Source organism: Pseudophryne corroboree, chromosome 2 (assembly GCF_028390025.1).
Source record: "Pseudophryne corroboree isolate aPseCor3 chromosome 2, aPseCor3.hap2, whole genome shotgun sequence".
NCBI classification, from domain to species: Eukaryota; Metazoa; Chordata; class Amphibia; order Anura; family Myobatrachidae; genus Pseudophryne; species Pseudophryne corroboree.
Genome location: NC_086445.1, coordinates 514,825,441 through 514,841,107, shown reverse-complemented (window position 1 = coordinate 514,841,107; position 15,667 = coordinate 514,825,441). Strand labels below are relative to the sequence as shown.

The 15,667-nt window shown below is 44.9% G+C and overlaps 2 protein-coding genes across 3 annotated transcripts in view; both read right to left on the bottom strand.

Annotated features, from left to right (window-relative positions):
• PITHD1 (PITH domain containing 1) overlaps positions 1-5,445 on the bottom strand; it is a 97,595-nt gene extending 92,150 nt beyond the window's left edge. Inside the window, exons 1-3 of one of the 2 annotated variants that reach the window (XR_010228034.1) lie at positions 5,150-5,445; positions 2,620-2,663; positions 2,433-2,510 (exon numbers count right to left, since the gene is read on the bottom strand). Coding sequence is in view for 1 of the 2 variants with exons in the window: in XM_063954097.1 (XP_063810167.1) it covers positions 2,433-2,510; positions 2,620-2,663; positions 5,150-5,344 (317 nt within the window). In the remaining variant the exon portion in view is untranslated. The remainder of the gene's footprint in view (positions 1-2,432; positions 2,511-2,619; positions 2,664-5,149) is intronic. The other variant, XM_063954097.1, reaches the window with a different exon arrangement.
• A 279-nt stretch (positions 5,446-5,724) lies between these two features.
• The window catches only part of ELOA (elongin A), a 186,106-nt gene continuing 176,163 nt past the window's right edge, over positions 5,725-15,667 (bottom strand). Inside the window, exon 11 of the mRNA XM_063954096.1 lies at positions 5,725-7,115. Within this exon, the coding sequence (XP_063810166.1) occupies positions 7,054-7,115 (62 nt within the window). The 3' untranslated portion in view covers positions 5,725-7,053. The remainder of the gene's footprint in view (positions 7,116-15,667) is intronic.

Sequence of the window (15,667 nt, the reverse complement as noted above, 5' to 3'; positions counted from 1 at the left end):
GGCAGATATGACTGGCCCTTTTGCCCGCCTGCCCTTATGGGGACGAAAGGACTGAGACTGAAAAGACTGTGTCCTTTTCTGCTGAGATGTGACTTGGGGTAACAAAAGGTGGATTTTTCAGCTGTTGCCATGGCCACCAGGTCCGATGGACCGCCCCTTTATACGGCAATACTTCCATGTGCCGTCTGGAATCTGCATCACCTGACCACTGTCGTCTGGCAGATATGGACATCACATTTACTCTTGATGCCAGAATGCAAATATCCCTCTGCGCATCTCGCATATATAGAAATGCATCCTTAAAATGCTCTATAGTCAATAAAATCTTGTCCCTGTCAAGGGTATCAATATTTTCAGTCAGGAAATCCGACCAAGCCCCCTCAGCGCTGCACATCCAGGCTGAGGCGATTGCTGGTCGTAGTATAACACCAGTATATGTGTATATACTTTTAGGATATTTTTCAGCTTCCTATCAGCTGGCTCCTTGAGGGCTGCCGTATCTGGAGACGGTAACGCCACTTGTTTTTATAAGCGTGTGAGCGCCTTATTCACCCTAAGGTGTGTTTCCCAACTCGCCCTAACTTCTGGCGGGAAAGGGTATACCGCCAATAATTTTCTATCGGAGGAAACCCACGTATCATCACACACTTCATTTAATTTATCTGATTCAGGAAAAACTACAAGTAGTTTATTCACACCCTACATAATACCCTTATTTGTGGTACTTGTAGTATCAGAAATATGTAACACCTCCTTCATTGCCCTTAACATGAAACGTGTGGCCCTAAAGGAATATACGTTTGTTTCTTCACCGTCGACACTGGAGTCAGTGTCCGTGTCTGTGTCGACCGACTGAGGTAAATGGGCGTTTTTACAAGCCCCTGACGGTGTCTGAGACGCCTGGACAGGTACTAATTTGTTTGCCGGCCGTCTCATGTCGTCAACCGACCTTGCAGCGTGTTGACATTATCACGTAATTCCTAAATAAGCCATCCATTCCAGTGTCGACTCCCTAGAGAGTGACATCACCAATACAGGCAATTTGCTCCGCCTCCTCACCAACATCGTCCTCCTACATGTCGACACACACGTACCGACACACAGCACACACACAGGGAATGCTCTGACAGAGGACAGGACCCCACTAGCCCTTTGGGGAGACAGAGGGAGAGTTTGCCAGCACACACCAAAAACGCTATAATTATACAGGGACAACCCCTTATACAAGTGTTTTCCCTTATAGCATTTTTATATATGTAATCATATCGCCAAATAAGTGCCCCCCCTCTCTGTTTTAACCCTGTTTCTGTAGTGCAGTGCAGGGGAGAGCCTGGGAGCCTTCCTCACAGCAGAGCTGAGCAGGAAAATGGCGCCGTGTGCTGAGGAGAATAGGCCCCGCCCCCTTTTCGGCGGGCTCTTCTCCCGGAGTTTGTGAGATCTGGCAGGGGTTAAATACATCCATATAGCCTCAAGGGCTATATGTGATGTATTTTAGCCATAAAAAGGTATTATACATTGCTGCCCAGGGCGCCCCCCCCAGCGCCCTGCACCCTCAGTGACAGTTGGTGACTGTTGGTGAAGTGTGCTGACAACAATGGCGCACAGCTGCAGTGCTGTGCGCTACCTTATGAAGACTGAAAGTCTTCTGCCGCCTGTTTCTGGATCTCTGGACCTCTTCAACTTCGGCATCTGCAAGGGGGGTCGGCGGCACGGCTCCGGGACGAACCCCAGGGTGAGACCTGTGTTCCGACTCCCTCTGGAGCTAATGGTGTCCAGTAGCCCAAGAAGCAAATCCATCCTGCACGCAGGTGAGTTTTCTTCTCTCCCCTAAGTCCCTCGTAGCAGTGAGCCTGTTGCCAGCAGGACTCACTGAAAATAAAAAACCTAACTTAAACTTTTATTCTAAGCAGCTCAGGAGAGCCACCTAGATTGCACCCTTCTCGTCGGGCACAAAAATCTAACTGAGGCTTGGAGGAGGGTCATAGGGGGAGGAGCCAGTGCACACCACCTGATCCTAAAGCTTTTATTATTGTGCCCTGTCTCCTGCGGAGCCGCTATTTCCCCATGGTCCTGACGGAGTCCCCAGCATCCACTAGGACGTCAGAGAAAAGTCGAAAACTGACGGCTTTTCGACAAGACGGCAGTTTCGACCTTAATTGAATATACCCCTTAAAGTGCCAGGCTCCATACATCACTGTCTATACCCCAGAGTTCTCCAGTGTCTCCCAGTGGATAAAGGAGAAAACAAAGGTCTGAGAGTGTACACGGTTATACATTAAAAAAAATTACATTTTTAAAAAATTTACAAATATATTAAGCTCTTTGTAGACTATTACTGTCCTGTATAATTTACAAGTCCCTGAATGCAAAGTGTAGTAGAAGAATGTTTGTGTTAGAAATATTGCCTTCCATATGTAACTGCTAGTACTCACAATCTCATCTCTGAAGGGTGTGCATCACTGTCCTCTCCAATAAGGATAATCCCTTTTAGCTTAACATTGCCAGTGAACCTAACAAATAAGATAGAGGTCAGATACATGGCGACAGCACTTAATGGGATAAAGGGTGAATGAAGCAGAAGGCATAATGCATTGTATATAGCTGACAAAACATACTTACGGAATATTAAATAGTAATTCCTCATCATCATCACTTTCTACAAACTGAGGAAATAACAAAGTATTAGTACTAATAACAACCAAAGATCTCATTAACACATGTACAGGTGTATTTGATAGGTCATCATAGGATCATTCTCATGTTTTATCAATATCTGCCAGGAAAGTCAAACATTAACAATATACTTCAGAATGTGTTCCTAGCCTATAGTTGTAGCTCTCAGCAACGTGCCATTGCTCAAAACTTATTCTCTAATTTATGGGGGTTATTCAGGCGTGGATGCAAAGCGGCGGTTGCACGCATATCGATCAACTGCACTGCGCATGCATATAAGCTGCAGTGCACACACGCAGCAAATGATTTGCGAATTCGTACACAGCAAAATTTTAGATGAAAACTGAGTGACAGGAAGTCAGTGTTTGGGGGCGGTAGCGGGGAACGGTCATGTGAACACAGATGTGTCATGGCCGTTCGGATAGCATTTTATGGGAGTACATATATTAGCAGCTGCGATCACACTTGCTACTGGAGAGGGCTGTGCTTCTAGGAAGAGCAGCTCAGCCTGCGTGTCTTCAGAGGTATGCAGACTGTGTGTGGTAACCTGATGTGTGACAATGTTACCGATATTTCTGCAATCATGTGGCGCTGTATGCAAAGATGTGATCGCAACGGGCATCCTTTTGCTTGGGTTACCTTCTGCCTATATTAGCATATTTTTGCAATTGCATACGTCAAATCACTGCAACAAGAGTAGGAAGAACAACCACACCTGAATGACCCCCTATATGCAATAAAGCAGACACTAATACTGAATAAGGGGTACAGCCGGTCCCTGCATCACGTAACGACTAAATGGCAATGCAGGCAGGTCACACAGCTTATCTAATAGGTAAAATAGGAGGATATCTGGATGATAGGTCAACATGCAATAAGGTTGACAGGTACAAAAGGTCAACATGTTTTTTGTGGATTTTTATATGTTTTACCAACTTTTGCTTGTGTTACTATACAAGTGGGAATAGTAACCCGAAGCCTGGCGAGAGAAACAAGCCCACGATGGTGCACATATGATGAAACATACAAAACTGACACCCACAAAAACAAGCCTTGTGTTGGCAATTTCTGTATGGACCATTGTCATGTTAACCTTTAGTACCAGTCTACCTTTTATCTGTGGATCATGTAGAAATATTTTGTGGAAATTTGGAGCAAGTATTTTGCATATGATGTGATGCTTTATAGGTTATTTGCATGCTTTTCTTTTTTAGCACTGAGATTTAGGATAATTTTCAAGGTTAGAGGACCATGCAAGCAGCTACTTACATATAATAGGCTGCTTATCAATCTTATAGAAGCCTGCTGCACATCTCTTCCTAGAGGAATGATTAGTCATCAACCTTGCTAAGGATGCGGGAGGCAGCCGTGCCCCTTAACAGAAGTACTGCGCTCATTTTACGTGAGATGGCTCTTACTCTACCAGCATGCGGCTGAATTACCAATCACAAAGAAAGAGCTAGTGACAGTAAGGGACAGACATCGCACAATTTCATAAGGGTTTCTGGCATTCTGCAATAATCTATATATTTAGTTTAGAAGGCATACTGCAAGTTGCATTATGTACATTGCAGTAAACAGAATGGATGCTTGATGCACTTTACTAATGTCATGTTTCATTAACCACTTGTGTTACTAGGCTGCATCAGATGTGACCACACCAGGCTGGGCTTTCCCTGACGTGGTCGCAACTGATGCAACCAGCCAGAAATGCCCGGTGTGTGGCAGATAGATCTTCCAGCAGATACCAATCTCAGAGAGATCTCCCAACCCTTATACTTCCTGGTTCCCTTCCCCAGTGCCTACCCTAAAGCCGGTCAATGCTGATCAGGCAGCCTGGTGGCACCCAACAGCTGCAAAAATTAGCAGACGCTGGGGAAATACAGCCCTCATCTTCCCTGTGTACCCCCAATGGCTGCTGTATTATTGCGGCTCCTTATCAGAGATTATACATTGCATGTAATACCTGGTAAGTGCCAGGAAAAGGATGCCGGCATTGGAGATAATAGGAGAGTCCCTGACGACCCCATTAACAGCGGTAAAGTACCGCTGCTAATAGGATATCCCCTCAGTGTTGGAATTTATGACACAAGAATCTACAGGATTGGCAGAAGAGTCTTGAGGGGATTACACACGGAGAGATCCGTGCTTAATTTCTAAGCAATCTGACTAGACTGTGGTAATTGTCTGTCAGAAACCCCTGCTCTGCAGCAATTACACCAGTGCAACGTTCAGAAAGTGCAGAGGGATTTCATTATTTACTTCACAACAACTGGTGTAGTTGTCACTTTTTATTATTATTACTGTATGATGCATTTTGGTCTTGTCAGATTTAGCACAGACCCAAAACATGAAGTTATAGTTTTCGTCATAATAAACAGCTGCACCAGGCCATATATTCCCTCCTACTACCTAGTAAACTGTACTTGCTGAAACTACACGTTTTACACAGCATACGCATGTAAAGCTCAATCACCCTGCTCCGGTCAGCGCGTTCTTCCCAGGCCTTGAACACCAGCTTTCCGCTGCCCTCCCGGCTCTCGTTCAGGCACTGCAGCTTATGCAAGTCAATCTTTCGGTAAAGTCCGTACTCCAGGCCGCGCTCCGGCTCATCAGCCCGCTCTGCGCCACAGCCGCAACCCCCGCCACCGTGACTGTGCCCGTGAGACATCGCCGCTTCCTGGTCAGCGACAACAGCGCCATCTTGCTACTCGCAGCACGTTTGTTTTTAAGCATCCATCACGACGCCATCTTGGTACTCGCATCATGTCGCTGTCGTGCACAATAGCGTGAAACTTTTCCAGGACGTAGCATTTATTTAAATGATACGATATTTCTACTCTTGGAGCAATAGGTTTCCTGTTGTGGAAACGATAAAGTTAATGAATAAATTATGAGAGTAACGGAAATACGTGCAACCACTAGATGGCAGCATTTCTGTTCTCTCACCGTGAGCCTCATCGCCTGTCATTTCCTATAGTCTCCAGAATTTCAGCGCCTTCAGGTTGTACAGCAAATAGCTGCTCCCTATAAACACAGCAGACTCTAGTATCCAATATTCACATTTTATTAAGAGCCAGATAAAATCATTTGCATATATAAGTCTAGTTAAAATATTTAATTTCCTTGAAACCACAAAAGAGGATTTTATTTACATAAAGCAAATGCTCACATAAAATCCTGGAGTCCATAGCCTCTACCCACTGACTTCACTATAGGATAATGTAGAGTGGGATCTGCAGAATCCACAATAGACTCATTTCACGCATGACCTACACTAAGGGAGCAATGAAGTGTCTGACACTGCCATTTATTTACTCAAGAGTAGAAATATCATCTGCAACAGCCAAAAGAAATACTGAGAGCTTCCCCATGGGAAACAGTATGCTTAGGATGCTTCATAGTCCAATATTCAATAAAATATTGTTTTGAAACCGAAATAGATGAGACTATCATGCAGGATATGAGTGCACTTTTACAATGCAAAGTGCCAACTGAAAACCATTTGCAATGAATGACGAAATAAATTACAGTGAAATAAGATCCTAAATGGATTCCATCAGTCTAAATTATAAATTCAGAAAGACATTGAAATCTAGACTAACTGCAGACCCCTGACATGAAAACGGTGTGCATGTATCACCATTTTATAAAATCCTATGTCACTGAACATCTCTGCAAAATAATTCACAACAAACATTACATGACACTGCAACACTGAAACATGACTGCTAGTATACAGGTATATTACTATGGCATCCACAGTACAGTATTATTTCAACTTGTCCCAAAACTGTAAGATGGAACCTAAAGAAAGCCGTCAGACTGTACGCAATGATGGTACGTAACATTTGTAATAGATTTAGCATTTTCAAATTTTGAAAAGTTCTTAAATCGGTATAAAAATGGACTTTAAACTATATGCGTCTGCTGGGGTATGAACTCAATCCCACTGACATTTATGCAAACAATTATTCTGGTCTTGTCCAGTACACTGATCTTTCCCAAACTTGTTGATGTAGCTTGCTAGCATTAAGATGGAAATATAGGCCTATCCTACATACAGGATCCACTGCTGTGAGAGAAAAGGGCACATTCACCCTAAGGCCACAGCAAAGGAGGGGCAAGCCATTGTATAACCACCAGTAGATAATATACAGTGACTGGAATGCCGCAGAGATATAAATAAGATGACGGAAACATGTATTAAAACATGAAAGTGTCAGTAAAACATTAAATGTTCAACAGTTGGGAACTAGGAAAAGTTTGTATTGAGGGAAGCAATGTTCCTGGATGAGTCCATCAGACCATGTCATGAATGCTCAACAGCTGAATGAGCTCTCCCCCGCCACAAAAGAAAGTTCATTCTCTTCTTTTGGTTTATCGTCGAGAAAATCTGTTCTTAAAAGCTTTTATAGTTTTGGCCATCATTGGAGCAACTTCTGAAACACATAAAAAGAGTGACAGTCAGATAAACATTTTTCAATGGAAACAAAGTTAAAATGTAGAAAAACATAGCACTTAAGTGTACTACTTATACCCCTTTTCCACTAGCGTAGCACGGGTCGCAGCCGTGTCGTCTGACACGGCTGCGACCCGTGCTACAGCCCCCTGCAGACAGCGATCACCAACCCGGCAATTGCCGGGTTGGTGACGCGCTAGTGACGCGGCAGGGGCGGCGCTGGGAGATCACATGATCTCCCAGCGCCTCCCTCCCTATGCACTGTGAATAGGAGCCGTGTCGCCTCGTTCACACTAGACAGCTAGCCGGGTTGAACAAGTGTTCAACCCAGCTAGCTACCAGGGTAGGATTCCCGGATCACTTGATCCGGGAATTTGCCGGGGGACCCGTTTCCACTAGGGAAAAACACGGGTAAATGCGCGCCCCCGCGCATTTACCCGTGTTTAAAAGAGCTAGTGGAAAAGGGGTAATACAAAACAGCAAATGAGAAGAGCAGGTAAATCAGGTTTGTTGAGAGATGATATGATGGCAGCTAACACAACATAAATGACATAGGGGGGTAATTCTGAGTTGATCGCAGCATCAAGTTTGTTAGCAATTGGGCAAAACCATGTGCACTGCAGGGGGGACAGATATAACATTTGCAGAGAGAGTTAGATTTGGGTGGGTTATTTCGTTTCTGTGCGGGGTATATACTGGCTGCTTTATTTTTACACTGCAATTTAGATTTCACTTTGAATACACCCCACCCAAATCTAACTCTCTCTGCACATGTTATATCTGTCCCCCCTGCAGTGCACATGGTTTTGCCCAACTGCTAACAAATTTGATGCTGCGATCAACTCGGAATTACCCCCATAATGCTAACAAGGAAACATAAGATAGTGAGCATACAAAACTGGACACTACAAGTGCCCAACAAACACTGTAACTCATATGACTGAGCAGATGTACAGCATGTGTGGCACGATTTGCCTGTTTGCCGTTGGCTTTGTAGAGGTGAACTAAAACAGTCATTATCTAGCTTGTGTTCATAAAAAGGAGCTCTTTGTAATACAGGTTGAGTATCCCATATCCAAATATTCCGAAATACGGAATATTCCGAAATACGGAATTTTTTGAGTGAGAGTGAGATAGTGAAACCTTTGTTTTCCCAAGGCTCAATGTACACACACATTGTTTAATACACAAAGTTATAAAAAATATTGACTAAAATTACCTTCAGGCTGTGTGTATAAGGTGTATATGAAACATAAATGCATTCTGTGCTTAGATTTAGGTCCCATCGCCATGATATCTCATTATGGTATGCAATTATTCCAAAATACGGAATAATCCGATATCCAAAATACCTCTGGTCCCAAGCATTTTGGATAAGGGATACTCAACCTGTATTTAATACTATACAGGGTGCATTGGCAATTTGGGTATTATAGTAGCTAAATCATGGATTTGCAGTGGTCAGTTTTTTGGATCCACAACATAAAGATTTTATCATTTGGTTTTTAAAGGGCAAATACAAATAGATGACACACATGTATGCTAATAAAATAGTTTTCATATATACATACCTGAGTGTACATGAGGAGGATTCAATTGTTTTATGGGCACCAGTAAGTGAATGGCACCCGATGGAGCTTTTCAATTGTTTGTGCCAATGGGTGCGAGTACCGCGGACGCCCAAAGTCAGGCTTTTGGGTGCCCAAACGCAGTGCGCCCAGACTTTTATATGGGTTTTATATGATTTCAGAGGAAAGGATTTAACAGATAATGACACAAATACCTTTTCTCTTTCATCCTTGGGACATCCCAAAGCAGTTCATCTAAGGGAACTGCACTCAATACCGTATGCCCGAACCAAGCATCTAAGAAGGCAAAGGTATCAGAGCAATAGAATTTGATAAAGGTGTGGGCAGAAGACCACGTGGCCGCTCAACAAAGTTTCTCACCAGAGGCACCACTCCGAGCTGCCCATGAAGTCCCCACTGGCCTGGTGAAATGAGTCCGCACTAAGGCCGGGACTGGTTGGTTCGACAAAAGGTAGGCCTGACGGAGCCAGCGAGCCGAGGTCTGTTTAGAGGCCAGCCATCCACGTTTGTGATAGTCATTGAGAGAAAAAAGGGAGTCAGATTTTACTAAGATCATAAATATGGAGGGCCCAAACCACATCACGGAAGGCCAACATCTGAGACGAATCAGAGACAGAAAAGCAAGGTACCACAATTTTCTGATTAATGTAGAAACAGGACACAACCTTTGAAAGGTAGCCAAGGCGCGTCTGCAGAACCGCTCGATCCGGGTGGAAAATAAGAAAAGCAGAGCGGTGGAAAAGCAAACTCAAATCAGTTCCTCGCCGGGCAAAGGTGATGGAGAGTACGAAGACAGTCTTCAAAGTAAGCTAGAGAAGGTCCACTGTGTTCAAAGGCGTAAACCTGAAGCACTTTCAAACACCAAAACCAGGTCCCACAGGGCCATTGCTGGAACAAATGGTGGTAGTAGGTAGAGAACTCCTTGTAAGAACCGTTAGATCCGGGTGGAAAATAAGAAAAGGAGAGCGATGGGACAATGCACTCAAATCAGACACCACCCTGGCCGAGGCAATGGCGGGTAAGTAGACATAGAAAAATAGAATTTGACTGCAGATAAGAAGCCCTTTAGTCTGCCCATGTACACACACACACACACACACACACACACAATTACACACTGCTCATGTACACACACACACAGTTACACACTAGGGTTAATCTTTTTTTCTCTTACGTCCTAGAGGATGCTGGGGACTCCGTAAGGACCATGGGGATAGATGGCTCCGCAGGAGACATGGGCACTGTAAAGCTTTAGAATGGGTGTGCACTGGCTCCTCCCTCTATGCCCCTCCTCCAGACCTCAGTTGATTCCTGTGCCCAGTGGAGACTGGATGCACTGCAGGGGAGCTCTCCTGAGTTTCTCTGAAAAAGCTTTTGTTAGGTTTATTATTTTCAGGGAGCACTGCTGGCAACAGACTCCCTGCTTCGTGGAACTGAGGGGAGAGAAGCAGACCTACTTCAGTGATAGGCTCTGCTTCTTAGGCTACTGGACACCATTAGCTCCAGAGGGAGTCGGAACGCAGTTCTCACCCTCGCCGTCCGTCCTGGAGCCACGCCGTTGTCCTCCTCACAGAGCCGGAAGAAAGAAGCCGGGTGAGTATAAGAAGAAAGAAGACTTCAAAGGCGGCAGAAGACTTCAGATCTTCATGAGGTAACGCGCAGTGGTAACGCTGCGCGCCATTGCTCCCAGCTCACACACACAGGCACCACAGTAAGGGTGCAGGGCGCAGGGGGGGGGGGCGCCCTGGGCAGCAAATATACCTCAGATAACACTGGCAAAGTACATATATATATATACTGTAGAGGCTATATATTTCATATCCCCCGCCAGTATAAAGATTTAGAGCGGGACCGAAGCCCGCCGTCGGAGGGCGGAGCTTGATCCTCCAGCACTAACCAGCGCCATTTTCTCCTCAGCATGCTGCAGAGAAGCGGCCCCGGACTCTCCCCTGCTGTCACCTAATACAGAGGGTCAAAATGAGGGGGGGGGGGGCACAATATTTGGCGCAAAATTTGTGAAAAAGAGTGGTTTGACACATATATATATAAAGCGCTGACAGACTGGGATTCTTGTCTCAGTGTACAGCGGCGCTGGGTGTGTGCTGGCATACTCTCTCTCTGTCTCTCCTAAGGGCCTTATTGTGGGTCAGTCCCCATAATATTAGGTATCCCAGTGTGTGTGGCGGTGTAAGTACGTGTGTGTCGACATGTCTGAGGTGGAAAGCTCATCTAAGGAGGAGGCAGAGCTGATAATTGTGGTGTCTCTGTCGGCGCCGCCGACACCTGATTGGAAGAATGTTTTAAACACAATGAGTCCAAAGAAAAAAGCAGGGAGTTAATCCATAGCTTTGACTGTGTCACAGGGCCCTTCGGGGTCTCAGAGACGTCCCCTTTCACAGGAAGTAGACACTGATACCGACACGGATTCCGACTCCAGTGTCGACGATGATGATGCTAAGTTGCACCCAAGGGGGGCCAAGAGTATTCAATATATGTTTATTGCAATAAAAGATGTTTTGCATATCACTAAGGACCCCTCTGTCCCTGACATACGGGTCTGCATATTTAAGGAAATGAAACCTGAGGTAAATTTTCCCCCATCTCACGAGCTGAACGCCCAGTTTGAAAAGCTTGGGAAACTCCAGATAAGAAACTGCAGATTCCCAAGAGAATTATTATGGCGTAACCTTTCCACTCCCAGGACAGGTTACGGTGGGATTCCCCACCAATGGTGAACAAGGCTTTAACGCGCTTGTCAAAAAAGGTGGCGCTACCATCCCCGGATACGGCAACCCTCAAGGATCCTGCTGATCGCAGACAGGAAACTACCTTAAAGTCGATTTATACACATACGGGTGCCCTACTAAGACCGGCAGTAGCGTCGGCATGGGTGGGTAGCGCAGCTGCAGCGTGGGCAGATACCTTGTCATCTGACATTGACACCCTAGATAAAGATACCATTTTGTTGACCTTGGGTCACATTAAAGACGCAGCATTATATATGAGAGAAGCTGCGAAAGATATTGGGCGGTTGGGTGCAAGAGCCAATGCCATGGCAATTTCTGCTGGACGGTCCCTGTGGACCCGCCAATGGTCAGGTGATGCTGATTCAAAAAGACATTTGGAGGCTTGGCCTTACAAAGGTGAAGTTTTTTGGGGAGGGCCTCGCGGATCTGATTACCACAGCTACCGCTGGTAAATCTTCTTTTTTGCCTTATGTTTCCCAATAACAAAGGAAAACACCTCAATATCAGAGGCAGTCCTTTCGGTCGCATAAATCCAGAAAGGGTCGGGGCTCTTCCTTCCTCGCCAGAGGTGGAGGTAGAGGGAGAACAGCGCCTGCTACGGCTAGTTCCCGGGGACAAAAGCTCTCCCCGTCCTCTGGAAAATCCACTGCATGACGCTGGGGCTCCGCTGAGGGAGTCCGCGCCGGTGGGGGCACAGCCGAGTCTGGGTTCAGTCGGACTTGGATCCTGGGGCAGTAGATACTGTATCCCAGGGATGCAAACTAGAATTTTAAGATGTGCCTCCTCACCGATTTTTCAAATCGGTCTTGCCAATTTCCTTCCCAGAGAGGAAAACAGTGGCAGCTGCCATACAAAAACTGTATCATCAGTGAGTGATTATCAAGGTTCCCCTGCTACAACAGGGAGAAAGGGTTTTATTCAAGCCTTTCTGTGGTCCCGAAACCGGATGGCTCGGTCAGGCCCATTCTGAATCTAAAAATCCCTGAACCTATGTGTATATATATATATATATATATATATATATGTATCTTGGATAATCCGGCACTCCTGTGCTGGTACATTAAGTGTTGGGTGCTCGTGCTGTTTTGAATACAAGTCCTCTGTTGCTAAACAAGCAAGCTGCACGTCACTCCATGAGAAAAAAAGTGCTTTAATGAATGTTGGTTACATGAGAAAAAATCAGCCTATCCGTTTTATCAACGGCTCGTTTCGGGACTTTGCATTGTCCCTTCGTCAGGATAACATATGGCTGCTGTGTTCTGTAACAAAAAAGCGTGCTGAAAAGAAAAAGAAAGAAAAAGAAAATGTGCTAAAGTCTTACCTTATATCCCTGTAGATCTTGTATGCGTGTGCTCTGCTGCTGCCGGAGGTCGGGGAGGCGCGCCTGTGGTCCCGGTGACGTCGTCCCGGAAATGGCTGTCATTGGCTGCAGCTTGTTGCCATGGCAACCCGGCTAGCGTCCCCGGTCACCGGAGCTGCAGATTGCAGAAAGAAAACGTTAAACCACCGTGTGTGAAATGTAAAAGCATTAGAAAAGGGAATTACTTAAATATGATATGTTAAGCAAAAGCAGTATGGGACTGTGATGAAGGTGATGAAATGTTCAAGAAAAAAGTTAGAATAATAGGGAAGGCATGCTGAAGAAGTGCTGAGTTAGTGTATGATGGATGCTGCTGGAGGAACATAAGCAGAATGCATAGGAATGAACTATGTAAATGGACGATATAAATATTTTATGCAGCAAGGAAGTCTGTCAAAGAATGTTCCAGTTGATTTTCTCATTCAGTCCATTGGGATGAATGGTGTCCAGTTTAAAAATCCAGCGTGATTCTAATTTCTGTAAGGCTGTGGATTTATCTCCTCCTCTGATCATTGGTGGAAGCTGGTCAATTATTTGGTAACGTAGTTGGCCCAGACTGTGTTGGCATGTTTTAAAATGCCGTGCCACTGGCTGATCATTTTGTTCTCCTTGGAGAGATTTGGTTATCGCAGAGCGATGCAATGCCATCCTCTCTTTTTCTAATGCTTTTACATTTCACACACGGTGGTTTAACGTTTTCTTTCTGCAATCTGCAGCTCCGGTGACCGGGGACGCTAGCCGGGTTGCCATGGCAACAAGCTGCAGCCAATGACAGCCATTTCCGGGACGACGTCACCGGGACCACAGGCGCGCCTCCCCGACCTCCGGCAGCAGCAGAGCACACGCATACAAGATCTACAGGGATATAAGGTAAGACTTTAGCACATTTTCTTTTTCTTTCTTTTTCTTTTCAGCACGCTTTTTTGTTACAGAACACAGCAGCCATATGTTATCCTGACGAAGGGACAATGCAAAGTCCCGAAACGAGCCGTTGATAAAACGGATAGGCTGATTTTTTCTCATGTAACCAACATTCATTAAAGCACTTTTTTTCTCATGGAGTGACGTGCAGCTTGCTTGTTTAGCAACAGAGGACTTGTATTCAAAACAGCACGAGCACCCAACACTTAATGTACCAGCACAGGAGTGCCGGATTATCCAAGATACACATGTACAGCAGCTGTTAGCAAAACACAGCTGTAGTATCAAGGCACCCAAAGCGGATTTATACATTTATCTTCATTTATCTTCATTTGTTCCAAGTGAGCTAAACACTTCACCACACAGCAAGCATGTCTGAAGCAAGCAATAACCCCGCTATTTCTGGAGATATCAACTTTGTAGGTCTTACACTACAAGCTGGAGATACACTAAGCTTTACACAACAACAAGCTGAACAAATACTCTTTGATGTAGATGCAGTCCCAGACACGCTGGAATTTACCCCAAACGATGTTTATCAACAACTGCTGAAGTTAAGAAATCGGGAAGTGGACTACTTGCTACACGGATCGACTCTATCCGACTACTATCGCCAAAAACTCATACCACGCGGGTTTAGAATCCTTAACGTGCCAACAATAGGACGCATGAATGCGGACTTCTGCAGGCGATGGATAGCAGTTCTGAACAAGTGTAGTTTTGATTTAATGTTACTAGTAATAGAGGAGGCAGGGAAAGAACTCAAAGCAACTAGATCACGCATAGAAGAATACCACCTGTCGCAACAACAAATGCTACAAGATCCCAACCACAATACATGGTGGATCAAATTAAATCAGCAAGTTGAAAACCATAAAAAAGAACTACTGAAATTTAAAAATACCAAACTCCAGGTAGTTAAATCTGACTACGAAGAACACCGTGTGTACCGTTGGCTGACGGGCACAGACTCCACCAGGCAAAACCGCACCAATTATAGATCTAATTGGCGCCAACGTCGAGATCAGAGGTCCAAGGACCGTCAACACTCTAATAGTGATAGCGATTTTAAAATAGCTGACTCAGACGATGCCATCAACCCACAACGCCCCCCTTTAGGGGTTCGCACCAGAGCGAAATTAGATACCGGAGGAGAACTACCAGAAGGAGCGGCCAAAACAAAAGGCTCAGTAAAGTCTCAGCCAAAAAACAAAAAGACAACTTGATTTTCAACCTATCATCTAGGGATCTCTCACTTGCAGAAACCTCCCTACTGAACAAAGGTTTGTCTTATGTCCCCACAAACTTCCACGATGACTTCGAATGGCAGAATGATCTACATAAAATGGAACGAAAACTAAGATTGAAAGAATATTTTCAAAAACAACCGGAAGCTGAACCACCAACGGCTATGGAAGTCAAATTAAGAAAACACCACAAATCCAAATTTGATCCCATATCAACAAATGCTTCAATCAAAACTTACAGTCGACTGTTGGATGAAGCAGTCCACAAATTTAAAGGAGCACGACCGAAAATTTATCCCAACCTGACAACGGAAGAATTCAGAGCACTAAAATCACTCAAAGCTGACACCTCCATCATAATACGACCAGCAGATAAGGGCGGCAGTGTAGTTATACAGGACTTACATAAATACAAACAAGAAATACAGAGGCAATTATCTGATACTGTCACATATCAGCTTCTCACCAGAGACCCAACGGATCAATATAAGCAAGAATTGTCAGACATCTTAGAAAAAGCAGAACAAGATGGCTGGATAACTACCAAAATTAAAACATCTTTACTGGTTAAGTTTCCTATAACACCAGTACTATACACGGTTCCCAAAGTACACAAAAATTGTGTTGAACCACCGGGCCGCCCCATCGTGTCAGCAAGAGGCTCTTTA